The 15,515-nt window shown below is 44.4% G+C and overlaps 1 protein-coding gene across 1 annotated transcript; it reads right to left on the bottom strand.

Moving 5' to 3' along the window:
• Nucleotides 1-690: 690 nt before the first annotated feature.
• LOC133381358 (zinc finger protein 345-like) lies at nt 691-15,029 on the bottom strand. The gene is made up of 4 exons (XM_061620388.1): nt 14,891-15,029; nt 13,665-13,731; nt 12,652-12,778; nt 691-7,489 (listed from the first exon to the last, which is right to left on the bottom strand). The coding sequence occupies exons 2-4, from the start codon at nt 13,728-13,730 to the stop codon at nt 5,136-5,138; spliced, it is 2,547 nt and encodes an 848-aa protein (XP_061476372.1). The 5' UTR covers nt 13,731; nt 14,891-15,029; the 3' UTR covers nt 691-5,135.
• Nucleotides 15,030-15,515: the final 486 nt, after the last annotated feature.

Genomic DNA, 15,515 nt, shown 5'->3' on the forward strand with positions numbered 1-15,515 from the left:
ATTCCACATCATCCACGTAGTTCTCCTGCCTGGAGATGGATGGGAGTTGGATAGTTTTGGACAAATTTTTTTAAAAGGTGAAGCATGTTAGAAGTGTGACAAGAGCAACTCCTATTTGGTCTTTGCATGGGGAGAGAGCAGGGGTGTAGTCGTCCAAGGTCTCAGGGGGTCTCAGACCCCTTACTTGTTTGGGAGCAGGGTCCCAATGTTCCACCATCTTATTAGTCAACCAACATCAAAGAGAAGTATGTTAGCCACTGAGAAGAGTCTTCTAACATGCTTCCTTGTCCTTTCCTACTGATTGGAACCAACCAGAGTGAAAGGAGGTACATCAGCCACTGAGAACGCTCTTCGCGTAGGATGCTGGACATAGGGACCCTCCTCCCCAAAAAGGAAGGAGTCTAAGACCCACCAAGACCCTGGATGACTACACCCGTGTGTGAGAGAGGAGCAACAAAGGATATGGAAGGGGGCAGGTAGATCCTGAAGGCATGTCCTGGATTGAGAAGGGGGGAGATTAGTGCGATAAGGAAGAGAGGAGTGATGGAAGGGCTGGATGAAAGATATGACAGCCAGAGACAGAGTGCTGTTGAAAGCGAGAGGAGCGTGCCAAATAAAGGGATAGGACAGCATGCTAAGGCACCTTGCTTTTTACCCGCTCTTGGGAGAACAAAGCATCTGCAGGTGAGCCTCAGGATTGGGGGTGGGATGGGAGTCGCTGGGGAAGGCCTGGAAGGGAAAAGGAGGTTCTGTGTGAGAGGCAGGCTTAGGACTCTGGGGAGAGGAGGGTGGGAAAGGGGTGCAGTGCATGGGAGGAACAAGAACAGACACGGAGAGGAGGCAGGTAGGTTCTGGAGGAGGGGCTGAGTTTGTGGAGTCTCCATACCTTGTGGGGGCAACCTTCAGCTTCCCATGTGTTGCTGAACTACCACTCCCATCACCCCTGCTCCTTGGCCATGCTCCCAGGGACTGATGTGAGCTGTAGCAATAGCTGAATAGCCAAAGGTTCCCTACACCTACTGTACTGCAGATGTTTGTTTATATATTTGTATACTGATTCTTGACCACAGCAGTGAACAGATTAATATGGGGGGGGATACAAAAGTACAAATACAAAAATCTAGTCAATACAATATAAAGACAATAAAGGCTCTCCAGATGTTGCTGAACTATAACTCCCATCAGTCTTAGCTTGGCAGGGATGGTAAGTGAAGCAAGCAGGGGGACAGCCCCTAGTAAATACATCAGTAGAATACCAGCAAATGCATTTTAGGCTACGGAAGATAGGAGTCTGATAATGTCAGAGAAATCCACAGCACATTATTGAATCTTGGAGAAGGGAGAAATAAGAATCCATATATGAAATTATTATTACTGGGAAAAATAGAATATGGTTAGGTAACTTTACTAAGAAGAAGAAGATGCAGTTTATACAAATAATAATTATGGCACACCAATGCTATAAATAAATAAATAGTAGTAGTGAGTTCTAGCAGTGAGGGTATTTTTTTTTTAATCCCCATTGAAACCCCAACTTTTCTGCATTCTACTTTGTCCTTTTATCACTTTTCCTTAACATTCAGTTCTGTCTTGGTAAATGACAGGTCATGGGACAAACACCTCTAGAAACACTTTTTCATCATTTTAGGGGCTGACATAGAAGCATTGGTAAGGTTTTGCCCTTGTATGAGTTCCCTGATGTGAAGTTGCCACTCTCACTTGAAGCTTTTTCCACACTCCAAGCATTGATAAGGCTTGTTCCCTGTATGAGTTCTTTGATGCAAAGGGTGCTACTCCGAGTGAAGCTCTTTCCACACTCCGAGCATTGATAAGGTTGGTCCCCGTATGACAAACCCAATCAATAGACTACAGTAGGGCCCCACTCATATGGCAGGTTCCAGGCCCCCGCCGAAAAGTGAAAACCACCAGAAAGTGGGGCCCTACTCGGCTGTAGCTCAGGAGCTTCCTGCCCTCCATCTGACAGCAATTAGCTGGAGCGCGCAAGCTCCCTGCCCTACAGCTGATTGCGCGATCAGCTATAGTGCGGGGTGGTCCAGCCACTGAACTCCACCTGACAGTGATCAGCTGGAGCATGCAATCAGCTGGAGCACGGGGAGCTCGCACGCTCCAGCTTATCCCTGTCAGCTGTAGTGCAGTGGCTGCAGCTCCCTGTGCTCCAGCTGATTGCCCCGCCGGTGCCGCCATATTAGCGGAACGCCAACAAGCGGGGCCTTATGTATACATGGTATCCTTCTGGAGAGACTTGCGGAGTTGGGTGTTGGAGGCACTGCTTGGCAGTGGTTCCGCTCCTACTTGGCGGGCCGTCTCCAGAAGATAATACTTGGGGAACATTGCTCGACCCCGTGGGTTCTCCAATATGGGGTCCCACAGGGTTCGGTCTTGTCTCCCATGCTCTTTAATATCTATATGAAGCCGTTGGGGGTGCAGTCATCCGGAGTTTTGGAGTGCGTTGTCATCAGTACGCTGATGACACGCAGCTCTACTTCTCCTTTTCACCTTCTTCAGGTGAGGCGGTCGATGTGCTGAACCGTTGTCTGGACGCAACAATGGACTGGATGAGAACTAACAAACAGACTCAATCCGGATAAGACTGAGATGCTGCTGGTGGATGGTTTCTCTGGTCAGATGGTGGATACATACCCTGTCCTGGACGGGGTTACACTCCCCCTAAAGGATCAGGTTCGTAGTTTGGGAGTCGTTTTAGACTCTTCCCTATCACTCGAGGCCCATGTAGCCTCGGTGGCACAGAATGTGTTTTACCAACTTCGGTTGGTAGCCCAGCTACGTCCCTATCTGAGTAAGGAGGACCTTACATCAGTGGTTCATGCTCTGGTAACCTCACGTTTGGACTACTACTGCAACGCGCTCTACGTAGGGCTACCTCTGAAGATGGTTCGGAAGCTACAGCTAGTGCAAAATACGGCGGCCAGACTGCTAACAAGAACTAAGCGGTCTGAGCATATAACACCTGTTCTGGCTCGCCTGCACTGGCTTCCAATATGCTACCGGGCCAGATTCAAAGTGTTGGTATTAACCTATAAAGCCTTATACGGCGCGGGACCACGATACCTGCAGGAACGCCTCTCCCGTTATGAACCGGCTCGTACACTACGGTCTACAACGAAGGCCCTCCTCCGGGTCCCGACCCATAGGGAGGCCCGGAGGGTAGTAACAAGATCTAGGGCCTTCTCAGTGGTGGCCCCCGAATTGTGGAATAGTCTCCCCGAGGAGGTACGCCTGGCGCCGACACTATTATCTTTTCGGCGCCAGGTTAAAACCTTTCTCTTCTCTGAGGCATTTTAATCTAAGTTATTTATGTAAATGTTGTAATTGGTATTTTAGATGATGTACTTTTATATTTGTTATATTGATCTTGTAATTTTATTATTGTATATGTTTCTATGTTTGCCGCCCAGAGAGCTGTTTGCTAGTCGGGCGGGATATAAGCTGAATAAAATAAATAAATAAATAATAATAAAATGCAATATGTGATAGTGCTGGAAGATGAGACCCCCAGGTCAGATGGCACTCACTGAGCTACTGGGGAAGACAAGTACAAGTAGCACTGTGACTAATTATGCAACTGGGTTAAAACCAAAAGGAAGCCCAGAGGTTGATGAGCACAGATGCAAAAGGCGAGTCCAGAGTTGTATGATATACACTAGAGGAACATGGAATGTGAGAAGCATGAACCAGGGAAAGCTAGAAATTCTCAAACAAGAAATGGAACATATCAACATTACAATACTTGGAGTGAGTGAATTAAAATGGACGGGAATGGGACACTTTCCATCAGGCAACTACAATATTTTATTCAGGAAATGATAAATTAAGAAGAAATGTGGTTGCTTTAATAGTGGGAAGTGATGTAGCAAAAGAAATTAGGAGCTATAACGCAAGGTCTGAGTGAGTGATATCAATGAGATTAAATGGGAAATGTATTAACATAACCATTATCCAAGTCTATACTCCAATGGCAAATGCAGAAGAACAGGAATTGGGGAGATTATACGCAGAAGTACAGGAAGAAATTGATCACAAACCAAAACAAGATATGCTGATAATCATGGGGGACTGGAATGCAAAAGTGGGGAAAAGAGAAGAACTAGGAATTATGGGGAAATTGGGCTTAGGAGATAGTAATGAAGCAGGTGAACAACTTATTGAATTCTGTGAAGCCAGTAATCTGTTTCTAGCAAACACACTTTCTGAGCCACTGAAAAGACAACTGTATACATGGACATCACCAAATGGTCAATAAAGGAATCAAATTGATAATAGGAAGCAGAAGTTGGAGAAGTTCCATACTTGCTGCGAAAACAAGACCAGGAGCAGACTGCGGTACAAATGATGAACTGGTAATATTGAAAATCAGAGTAAAGCTAAAGAAGAACAAAACAATCGTTACGCCAAGATACAATTTAAACAACACCCCAGAAGAATATAAAGAGCAAATAAAGAACAGATTTAAGGCTTTAAACTTAGTGGACAGAGAACCAGAAGAACTATGGATTGAAGCAAGAGACATTATCAGGGAAGAATGTAAAAAGACAATACCTCTAGCTAAAAGGAAAGACTTCAAAGGATGACTGACAAAACTCTTAAAATGGTTAAAGACAGAAGGAAAGCAAAAGCAAAAGGAGACAGAAACACGGTCAGAATCCTAGTACGTAGGGACAAAGAGAACTATTACAACCACTATTGTATAGAAAGAGAAGAAGATAATAAAAAAGGTAGAACAAGAGCTTTTTTCAAAAGGATTAGAGAAATGAAAGGAAAATTATACTGAGAGTAGGGATGTTGAATAATCAACAGGGGAATACACTGACTGAACGAGATAAAATAAAAGATGGAAGCAATACACTGAAGAACTATATAAAAGAGATGCAAGGATGACAGATTCATTCACAGAGGAACCATATGATGATGAACCAGAAATCTTAGAATGCAAAATGGAAGCTGCTCTTAAAATACTTGGAAGAAACAAATCACCAGGAATAGATGGCATACCAACAGAGTTGCTACAGGTTACTGAGACTGAATCTGTCCACATTTTGACAAAAAATTGTCAACAAATATGGAAAATAAAACAATGGCCCACAGACTGGAAGTGTTCAATATACATCCCAATTCCAAAGGGGTACCAAGGGAATGCAGTAATTATCGAACTCCCCAGTATGAGTTCTTTGATGCGAAGTAACGGAGGCACTCTGACTGAAGCTCTTTCCACACTCCAAGCATTGATAAGGCTTGCTCTCTGTATGAGTTCCTTGATGCAAAGTAAGGGTGCTGCTCCGATTGAAGCTCTTCCCACATTCCAAACATTGATAAGGTTTGTTCCTTGAATGGGTTGTTTGATGTTTTGTAAGGGTGCCCTTGGAACTGAAGCTCTTTCCACACTCCAAGCATTTATAAGGTTTCTCCCCTGTATGAGTTCTTTCATGCAAAGTAAGGGTGCCATTCTGACTGAAGCTCTTTCCACACTCCAAGCATTTATAAGGTTTGTCCCCTGAATGAATTCTTTGATGTAAAGTAAGGGCGCCCATGTAACTGAAGCTCTTTCCACACTCCAAGCATTTATAAGGTTTCTCCCCTGTATGAGTTCTTTGATGTTTACTAAGGGCACTACTCTGACTGAAGCTCTTTCCACATTCCAAGCATTTATAAGGTTTGTTCCCTGTATGGGTTGTTTGATGTTTCGTAAGGTTGCCCTTGAAACTGAAGCTCTTTCCACACTCCAAGCATTTATAAGGTTTCTCCCCTGTATGAGTTCTTTGATGCGAAGAAAGGTTGCTGCTCCGACTGAAGCTCTTTCCACATTCCAAGCATTGATAAGGTTTGTTCCCTGTATGGGTAGCTTGATGTTTAGTAAGGGTGCCCTTGGAACTGAAGCTCTTTCCACACTCCAGGCATTTATACGGTTTCACCCCTGTATGAGTTCTTTCATGCGATGTAAGGGTGCTATTCTGACTGAAGCTCTTTCCACACTCCAAGCATTTATAAGGTTTGTCCCCTGAATGAGTTCTTTGATGTAAAGTAAGTGCACCCTTGTAACTGAAGCTCTTTCCACACTCCAAGCATTTATAAGGTTTCTCCCCTGTATGAGTTCTTTGATGTTTACTAAGGGCACTGCTCTGACTGAAGCTCTTTCCACACTCCAAGCATTCATAAGGTTTCTCTCCTGTATGAGTTCTTTGATGAGAAGAAAGATGGCCATGCTGACGGAAACTCTTTCCACACTCCAAGCATTGATAAGGTTTGTCTCCTGTATGAGTTCTTTGATGCAAAGTAAGGGTGCTACTGTGAGTAAAGCTTTTCCCACATTCCAAGCATTTATAAGGTTTGTCCCCTGTATGAGTTATTTGATGTAAAGTAAGATGGCCATGCTGACTGAAGCTCTTTCCACATTCCAAGCACTTATAAGGTTTAACCCCTATATGAATTCTTTGATGACGCACAAGGGTGTTACTGTGACTGAAGCTCTTTCCACATTCCATGCATTTATGGAGTTTGTCTACTCTATGAGTTCTTTTGTGTGATGTAAGCTGTTGCTGATGACAGAAGCTCTTTCCACATTCCAAGCATTTATGTTTTTCCCTTGTATGAGTTCTTTGATGTGCAGTAAAGGTGGCACTCTCACTGAAGCTTTTTCCACACTCAAAGCACTGATAAGGTCCGACTCTTGCATGAGTTCTTTGATGTGTAGTAAGGTGGTGATGGTGACTGAATCTGTTTCCACACTCCAAGCATTTATATGGTTTCTCTCTTTCTGTGGGACTCTTCTGATATCTTTTTGGATTATATCTCTGGCTGAAACGTTTCCCACAGTCAAGGCATGTATCTGGTTTTCCCTCTGTATGACTTCCCTGATGTCCGCCCAGTTGATAATCTTCCTTAAGGCTCTTACTACACTCCAAGCATTTAGATGCTTTCTCTCCTTTGTAGATTCTCTCATGGCTGTCAATCATGGAAAGATCAGAAGAGCTCTTGCCACCTCTGGAGAATTTATATGGTTTCTCCCCTATACAATTTTCTTTACTGGAAGCAATACATCGACTCGGACTGATACTTTCCAACCAATCTAAGGATGCATTTGGTTTCTCTCTTGTATGAACTGTCTGATGGCTAGGAAGACTTGATTTATCAAAAAATCCCTTCCCACATTTCAAGACTTTGTATTGTTTCTCTGTCATATGCTGTCCCTGATGCGTATGTAGTGTTTTTTCACAACTTAAGATTTTACTGCAATCAGGAGACATTCTCATTTTCTTTAGATGACGAGTTTCCCACTTAATTTTATATTCACCACCCTTTGAAACTCTGGGTTCATCCCCCAGTTTCTGCGTTTCTCTCCCCGCTTGTCTCTTTGCTACATCTTGACTCCCCAATTTCCATTCCTCCTTCTCCTCAGCAATTTCCGGTGACACTTCCAATGGTTCCCCCTCAGCCGTGGTCCCCCAGACATTTCCTGAAGGAATAAAAAGGAAAGCAGGTAAAGCACAGTCCTATTTTAGTAGTAGCTGCTTGATGACAGGTTCTGGAAAGACAGAAAGAGACAACAGCTTTTCATGTTTATAGACAGGGGCTGGATCAGGTAAATTCATTTTGAACTGTATGGGAAATAGCAGGCCCTGATTGGCTAGAGGTTCTAGAGAGTGAAGGAGGGGCAGTTAACTGTCAGTAGGGAAAGGCAGTTGATGGAGGAGGTGTGAGGCAAAGGTGAAAGAAAGCTGAGGTGAAACTGGACAGCAGAGACCTAAATATTAAGCTATTCTTCCCTAATGTGCTAACAATACTTAGCTGATGAAGATGAGACGATGGGAGCCGGTGGCTCTGTTAGCCTGAGTGGCTGCTAAGTTATGCAAATCCCAATTAGTCAGGATAACTTTTTGACATGTACCCAATCATTACATAGAGATAAGCTGATTTTTTTGTGTAACTATTTTTGCCTTGGAGATTGTATGTTCAATGAAAGAAAAGACAGTGGTTCTTTGCTTTTTGTTCAAGTCCTGGACACTAATCCCAGCAAAAGCCACCAAAGGATGATAACTCCAAGGAATTTTGCAGTTCCTTTGCACACCCACAGGGCACAGCTTGGGGAAACTCCAGGGTCTTGAGGACAAAGGTCCCAGTCGCTGACCTCCTTTGATCAAGCTTTGGGTTGTTCCCCTACCCAGCTAACCTAAATCTTAGGCTGACTTCCTCTTACATAGTCTGAGACCTCAACTAACCCATGTCACTTTGTACAGGGCTGTTAACCAGTCACATCGGCTGGGAGAAACATACAGATAGTATTTAAAAGGAGCTTTTCCATGCTCAGTCTGGCTAATAAAGTTTCCTTAAGCTTGGCCAGACAAACTGGGATTGTACAGTTCCCAAATATCATGAGCTTCCCTGCAAGTACCCTGTGGATTAGCTGAGATGCTGCAGTCATGGATCCTGAAAGGCAGCCTTTGGGGACCTTTTCACTCTTCCTGCTCAATGTCCAGTAACTGGATGAAAAATAAACCAAATATTCAGGGTGGCAGTTTTGGAAGCACACAAAAAAAGAAGGTTCTTTTTCATAGTATCAAAAGTGATGCCAAACAAAAAAGACTCTAGTGCAGAGCAAGTGTAGCCCCAGTGGTAGAGCATATGTCAAAGGGCTCAGATTCATTCTCTAGCATCTACCCTGCCTGCAACCTTGCGTAGTCGCTGTCAGTCAGTGTAAATCAGTAGTATGATCTGGTATAAAACAGCTTCCTATGTTCCCAACTGTTTCACCTTTCCAGTTCCACTATCTGGCAAGTCCCTGATGGCCTCTGTTTTCAGTCGAGTTGCCTGTCTCAGTCCATCATAGTCTTTGGTACTCTTAATCCGTAATGATAGAGCAAATGTCTGCCTGTCTGCCCTTTCTGCTACTGCAGTGTACTGTTTTCTTTCAGCTGTTCTCCATATTCTTCTATGTAATGAGCCAGACAGCACCATAGTTGGATGCTACTGAGTGACGTGTCTTGAGATTGTCAGCTTCATTAAAAAAAAGCCCACCTTGTGAAATAAGTATACCAAAATCAGGTAGCTGCATAATTTACATTTCATCAGAAAGGCTGGGTATGAGTAGTTGTTATACTTTTCAAAGCTGAGCTTGATTCTCCTGACTGTCAAATAAATCATTAGCAATAACAAGAACATAAGAAGAGCCTGCTGGATCAGGCCAGTGGCCCATCTAGTCCAGCATCCTGTTCTCACAGTGGCCAACCAGGTGCCTGGGGGAAGCCCGCAAGCAGGACCTGAGTGCAAGAACACTCTCCCCTCCTGAGGCTTCCGGCAACTGGTTTTCAGAAGCATGCTGCCTCTGACTAGGGTGGCAGAGCACAGCCATCATGGCTAGCAGCCATTGATAGCCCTGTCCTCCATGAATCTGTCTAATCTTCTTTTAAAGCCATCCAAGCTGGTGGCCATTACTGCGTCTTGTGGGAGCAAATTCCATAGTTTAACTATGCGCTGAGTAAAGAAGTACTTCCTTTTGTCTGTCCTGAATCTTCGAACATTCAGCTTCTTTGAATGTCCATGAGTTCTAGTATTATGAGAGAGGGAGAAGAACTTTTCTCTATCCACTTTCTCAATGCCATGCATAATTTCATACACTTCTGTACACAGTATTCCAAATGCGGCCGCACCATAGATTTATACAACGGCATTATGATATCGGCTGTTTTATTTTCAATCCCTTTCCTAATTATGTCTAGCATGGAATTTGCCTTTTTCACAGCTGCCGCACACTGAAAACATTGAAGTTCTTGCCAGTCATGCTGTATTCTGTTGATTTTGGAATTATGCAGATTTTATTCCCATCTATAAATATTTAATACCATCAATCCCTCTGAAAGAAGCCAGAAGTTAGAACTCTGGTGAGAATATACTTTGAAATAGTTTTAACTGGTGAGTTCAGACACTACAAAAAACAGAGAAAACTTCTGAATTCCTTTTCTTTCTTACTTTTAAAACCTGAACATTTGTGTGTATTAAAATGAGGCACATTCATTGTACAAATTTTCTCTGATGTAGAAAAATGAACTTACAGAAAGAATAAACAATTATTTTTATACAAAATATTTTTCACAATGTATTTTGACATTTCTATTCAGATTCAATTCCTTGTGCAGCTTTTCGCCTTGTTACATGTTGCCCCCTACAAAAATGAGTATGCTCCCTTTAAAGACTCATAAAGCTTCTACCATGCAGTTCTCTCTTTCTTGCAGACTAGACTTTTACAAGTTAAAGTAGGCAGTCTAGTCGGCTACTTACTACATACTACAACAGAACAGCAGAGAACTTTGTTTGAGACATATTTTATAACTGTTATTAGACATATTTTACAATTGTTATTCTGTATTCTTTTTTGTTCTGCTTTTGATGAAATGTATATTGTTTGAGATTTATTGTTCGGTTTATGTTTTATGTGAGGTATGGTTTTCTTTTCTTTTTGTCTAGATATTTTTATAATTGTTATATTTTGTTTTGAAGATATGCATATTGCTGTTATTTATTGTTCAGTTATGTTTATTTAAAATGTGATATATTCGTTTTCTTTTATTATCAATTGTACCAAGTGTGATGGTATATTGCTTTTATGTTGTAAACAGCCCAGAGAGCTTTGGCTATGGGGCGGTATAAAAGTGTAATTAATAAATAAATAATAAATAAATAAATATAACTGTCCAAGAAGCCAAAAGGTAAATCTGGTTGCAAAGTATATAGCAGCTTGCAAAGATGGACCAGGCATTAGTAGAAAATGCCAGTAATTACCAGCTGATTATGTCATTTTCCTTCCATCTGCCACCATCTACCACCAGTTTTGCGGTTGAAGGAAGATTGTACCCAGTAGGTGCATCAGGTTTGTAATGAATTTGACTGGGGTGGACATTTAGAGAATTTGACCCCAAGGTAAAAGCCACAGAAGCAAATGTCAGGAACAGTATCTCCTTAGTCTTTACAAACTGTCATCAAGCACATTTAAGACCCCAATGACAATGTCAGTATCCCCTTATGAACACAAAATCCCTTTAAGAAGCAATTTTAGTTCATCCTGTTTCCAGTGCTGGTGTCCATCTCACGCCTAAATCTATTCTACCAAGTTACTAGGAGGTTTTAAAGGGATCCTGTGGGAATGATGGAAGCAGAAAATGGTCACGCTGAGGAACTCAAAGTTATTGTGGGAAGAAGTTCCATAGACCCTGAATTATTAAAATTAAAGAAGCACAAGGCTGATGGATCTATGTCTGAATAGGTGGCCAGAGAATAACAACAAGGACAATCTGTTTTGTTTTAATGTACCTTCAAAATAGTGAGACAGCCTGTGTAAGATGGATATCAACAAGTCCTGCTTTAATCACAGAAGATGGAAGACTGGTTAGATGGGAAGGTTCTTAGCACTCTTTTCTACACTGCAGGCAAATGAGCAAATTTGCTGATTATGTATGTTATTTTATTTTTTAAAATATTGGCTTCCTTTTTGGGTGAAACGTCCTGCCAAGATGCATTAGACGTTATTTCAATCTATCATTTCATTATCTACCACACCGTTTAGAGAGCTTTGAGATTCAGCAGTCTATAAATCTCTCTAAACCATTTAATAAAACCCCAAGCAGCACAAAGGAGACCCCTTCAGCCTTCTGCTTCCATACCAGCTCATTTGGAGAATGGGAATTCTGAGGTGTCAAGGGGATGACAAGATGCCAGAACATCCGAGAGAACCTAAATCCTGCTAGCATTTCTCAAACAGTGGGACAGGACCCACCAGCAGGCCTTGGACCTCAGATCCAGAGCCAGCCCAGTGCCTCCTCGCTTGCTTGCCACATCCCCTAGCCGTATCATAGCCTTTTGGACAAACCAAGGCCAGCACCAGCAACTCCTTGCATGCGGCCATGATATAGAGAAGTTCAGGGGTGGAGAAGAGGGAAAGAATGTCTCCCTCCTCTGAGGGGAAAGGGCCCAAGAATTTTTTTCAAAGATGAAAGGTTAATGTTTATTATAAACCAGCCAACGAACTAAGAATAGAAAGGAAGGGAGAAGAGAAAGAAGGAAAGTTATTATAGGAGGAAGTGGATGTAAAAGGACCGGGAGGCTGGGATGGGAGCACAGAATAAGATAGCAGTGCAGTATTTAAAGAGACTCAGAGAAGAAATGACAGAAGATGGGTAAAATACATTGGGAAGCATGTGAGAGTGGGAAAGGAGAAAGGTACCCCACACAGCCCAAACATAGTACTTCCCACCGGCTACTCCTGAGACTATCCAGCTTATTACTGTATACTCTGAATGAAACTGCAAGTCCCACCCACCCACTCCCAGTAACAGACCCACCCAGCCAGAAAAAAGTGGCCTCAGATAAATAAGTCATAGCAGACGGACCCATTGGCCATGATGGCTGTGTTACCATCAGCATTCGAGGTGATATGGGAATCACAAGTGGGGAGGGTGCTGTTGCGCTCACATCCTGACTGTGGACTTCCCAGAGGCATCTGGTTGGCCACTGTGAGAAGAGAATCCTTGACTAGATGGGCCTTTGGCCTGATCCTGCTCTCCTTATACTCTTATGTTCAGGGTAAGTCATTCAACACCCTTCCGGTGATCTAAAGGGGATCCTTACCCAGAGAGGTGATCATCTCATGAATCTCCACCATCACCTCCTCGTAAAGAGCTCTCTGGCCTGGATCCAGCAGGACCCATTCCTCCTCCGTGAAATACAAGGCCACCTCCTCGAACGTCACCGGTCCCTGGAAGATGAAAACAAACACCTTCCCCATAAACACTATTCGGCAAGGTGAGGACGTCATCTGTCCTTCACTGACAATTCCAAGGTAGACACAGCAAGTGGGGATTTTTCATGGAACACAAGGACAAGATGGCATTTACCTAAGAGTAGAATTCTTAAAGATTTCAAATATGAAATTACTGATCTTCTAAGAGGCCAATATAATACTACTTTTTAAAAAGGGAATCCAAAGTGTATCCAGGAAATTAAGAGGCCAGGTAATAATACTTCTTTTGGAAAAACTAGTGAAAAAGATTATAAAAGACAGAATTATTTTTTTATTTATTATTTGATTTATATCCCACCCTTCCTCCCAGCAGGAGCCCAGGGCAGCAAACAAAAGCACTAAAAGCACTTTAAAACATCTTTAAAAAAACAGGTTAAAAACATATTGTTTTTTAAAAAAAGGAGAGAATCTAAACTTCATGGAGAGCTGGCATTTACCCAGCTTGGAAAAGGAAAACAAAAGTGCAGACCAACTGACCGATCAAATATCAATCAAATGAGCAGCCAAGTGTTCACAGCACATGTTAATTACCGGGGTGCAGAACCTCCAGCCCGCATGCCTAATCAGGCCCACAAGGCCTCCCTATTTGGTCCAGGAGGCCAACTTGCCCAAGCCACGTCCACTAGCCCTACACTTGATACCATATATTTGTTTGCAAGCGGCGACAATCAGCTGATCTTCAGGGCTTCTGTGCATAGCGCTATGTGAGATGAGATCTCCTGATGTCAATGGAGATGCCGGGCACTGAAGCTGGGACCTTTTGCATGCAAAGCAGATGCTCTAACCACTGAGCTACACAAGTTCTTGGCACGCTTCCCTGTCCATCCATTTCCATCCTTACCTTGCTAAGAGTGTTTCCCCCTCCATCCCAAAGAGAGGAAGATCCAGAATACGCTGCTGATGCCATCCTGTGAGGGAGACAAATTAGATGGGGAGACATTTATGCTTCACATGCACACTTTCTGGACACAATTCTGTTCACACTTACATGGGAGTAAGTCCCCGTGCTGTCCTGTTTTTGATGCCTGCTAATCTTTTTTTACAGCTTTAATAGACAGTTATCTTATGCATAATTGTTTTAAAATTGCTGATATATCTCACAGACTTGTTTTTAATGTTTGCTTTTCAAGCAATATTAGGCCACTTTAACAGTCATGGCTTCCCCCTGAAGAACCCTGGGAACTGTAGTTTGTTAAGGGTGCTGGGAAGAGGGTTGGACTGTTCAACCACTCTGGGAATTGTAGTTCTCTGAGGGGAAGAGGGGTTTCCTAGCAATTCCCACCACCCTGGGTAAAAAAGCCCAGGATGGGGCGTGGATGGCACAACCCCAGCTCAGCACGTCTCTACCTTGAAACACAGGAGGCTGCCTTATACCCACTCAGACCATTGGTCCATCTAGTCCAGTATTGTCTGCACTGACTGGCAGCGGCTCTCTGTGATTTCAGGCAGGGAGGCTTTCCCAGCAGTGGCCGGAGATCGGACCTGGGCTCTTCCGACTGCAAAGCACTGAGCTGGGCTCCACTGAGCTGTCTTGCCTTCCCCAAATGGGGAGCTCCCATTCAAACGAGCCACCGCCCGTCCAGGAAGCGTATCCAGGGGGCCTGCTGGAAAGTGGCGAGTTTACCCGCTATCACAGCAGCGGCGGAGAAATGGGGGGCCATGGCCGTGCTGGGGCACGTGTTTGTTTGGGGGGCATTACTGGCCCCGGGCCCCCAGCCTCCCGAAGTCTGGGGCCAGCCCTGGCCCAGTCCCCTCTTGACATCAAAACAGCCTGGCCGCTGGGTCCGTCCAGTGGCCGTCCCCGTCCAGCACCCCGTCCTCACAGGGACCAGCCAGATGCCCAGACGGGCAGCCGGAAAGCGGGACCTGCCCAGCCACACTCTCCCCACCCGAGGCTCCCCCCAGCCGGCCTTCGCAGGCATTTCCTGGCTGCAGCAGGGGAGGGAGAAAGAGAGCCGTCGGGGGTAGTAGCCCGATCCTCCGGGAAGGCGGCCGTCCAAACTGGCGGGCATCCCGAAGTGCAGCCACGGTTCCTCCCTCCTCCCCTTCCTCTGCAAGGCTGCTTACGTTGCACGGAGAAGGCCTCCGATTACTAAAGGGGGCCCGGGAGGTTTAATCCCCCCCGCCGCCTTTTCCCGCCTTTCCTGGTTTGGCTCCTTCCGAAGGAAACTGACCAGGCCGATTCCTTGTTTTTCAGCCGGGCAGAGTAAGGAGGCGCAAGGACCATAGAAAAGGGGAAGAACAGGCAGCACGCACTTCCGGGCCTCATTCGGAGCCCGGCGCGCCAACAAAGGGCTACACCCGGCTGTATTGCCGCCGAACCCCTTTGGATCACCTCCATTGTCACCACCCCCTCCTGCTATTTCTGTGCATCGGCGCCCTTCCATATTGCCACTCCCGACTGGTAACCTGAAGTGTAACAGACTCTAAGAACTACCACCCCCTTGGCCCAAAGCCTTAGAGTTTTGTTGACCTGTTTCCCCACCGGAGGGGCCAAGACACAGAAATATGTATTTATTTATTTATTTATTTTATTGCACTTGTATACCGCCCTATAGCCGAAGTTCTCTGGGCGGTACAGCAATTTTCTTTCGTTCATCACTCAACTAGAGAGCGAATCAACCTGGGTGGAAGATGAGGGGGAGGCAGAGAAAGGAATACATGGGGGTTGTATCACATGCTAGTCCTACTT

This window comes from Rhineura floridana, chromosome 3 (assembly GCF_030035675.1).
Source record: "Rhineura floridana isolate rRhiFlo1 chromosome 3, rRhiFlo1.hap2, whole genome shotgun sequence".
Taxonomy (NCBI): domain Eukaryota; kingdom Metazoa; phylum Chordata; class Lepidosauria; order Squamata; family Rhineuridae; genus Rhineura; species Rhineura floridana.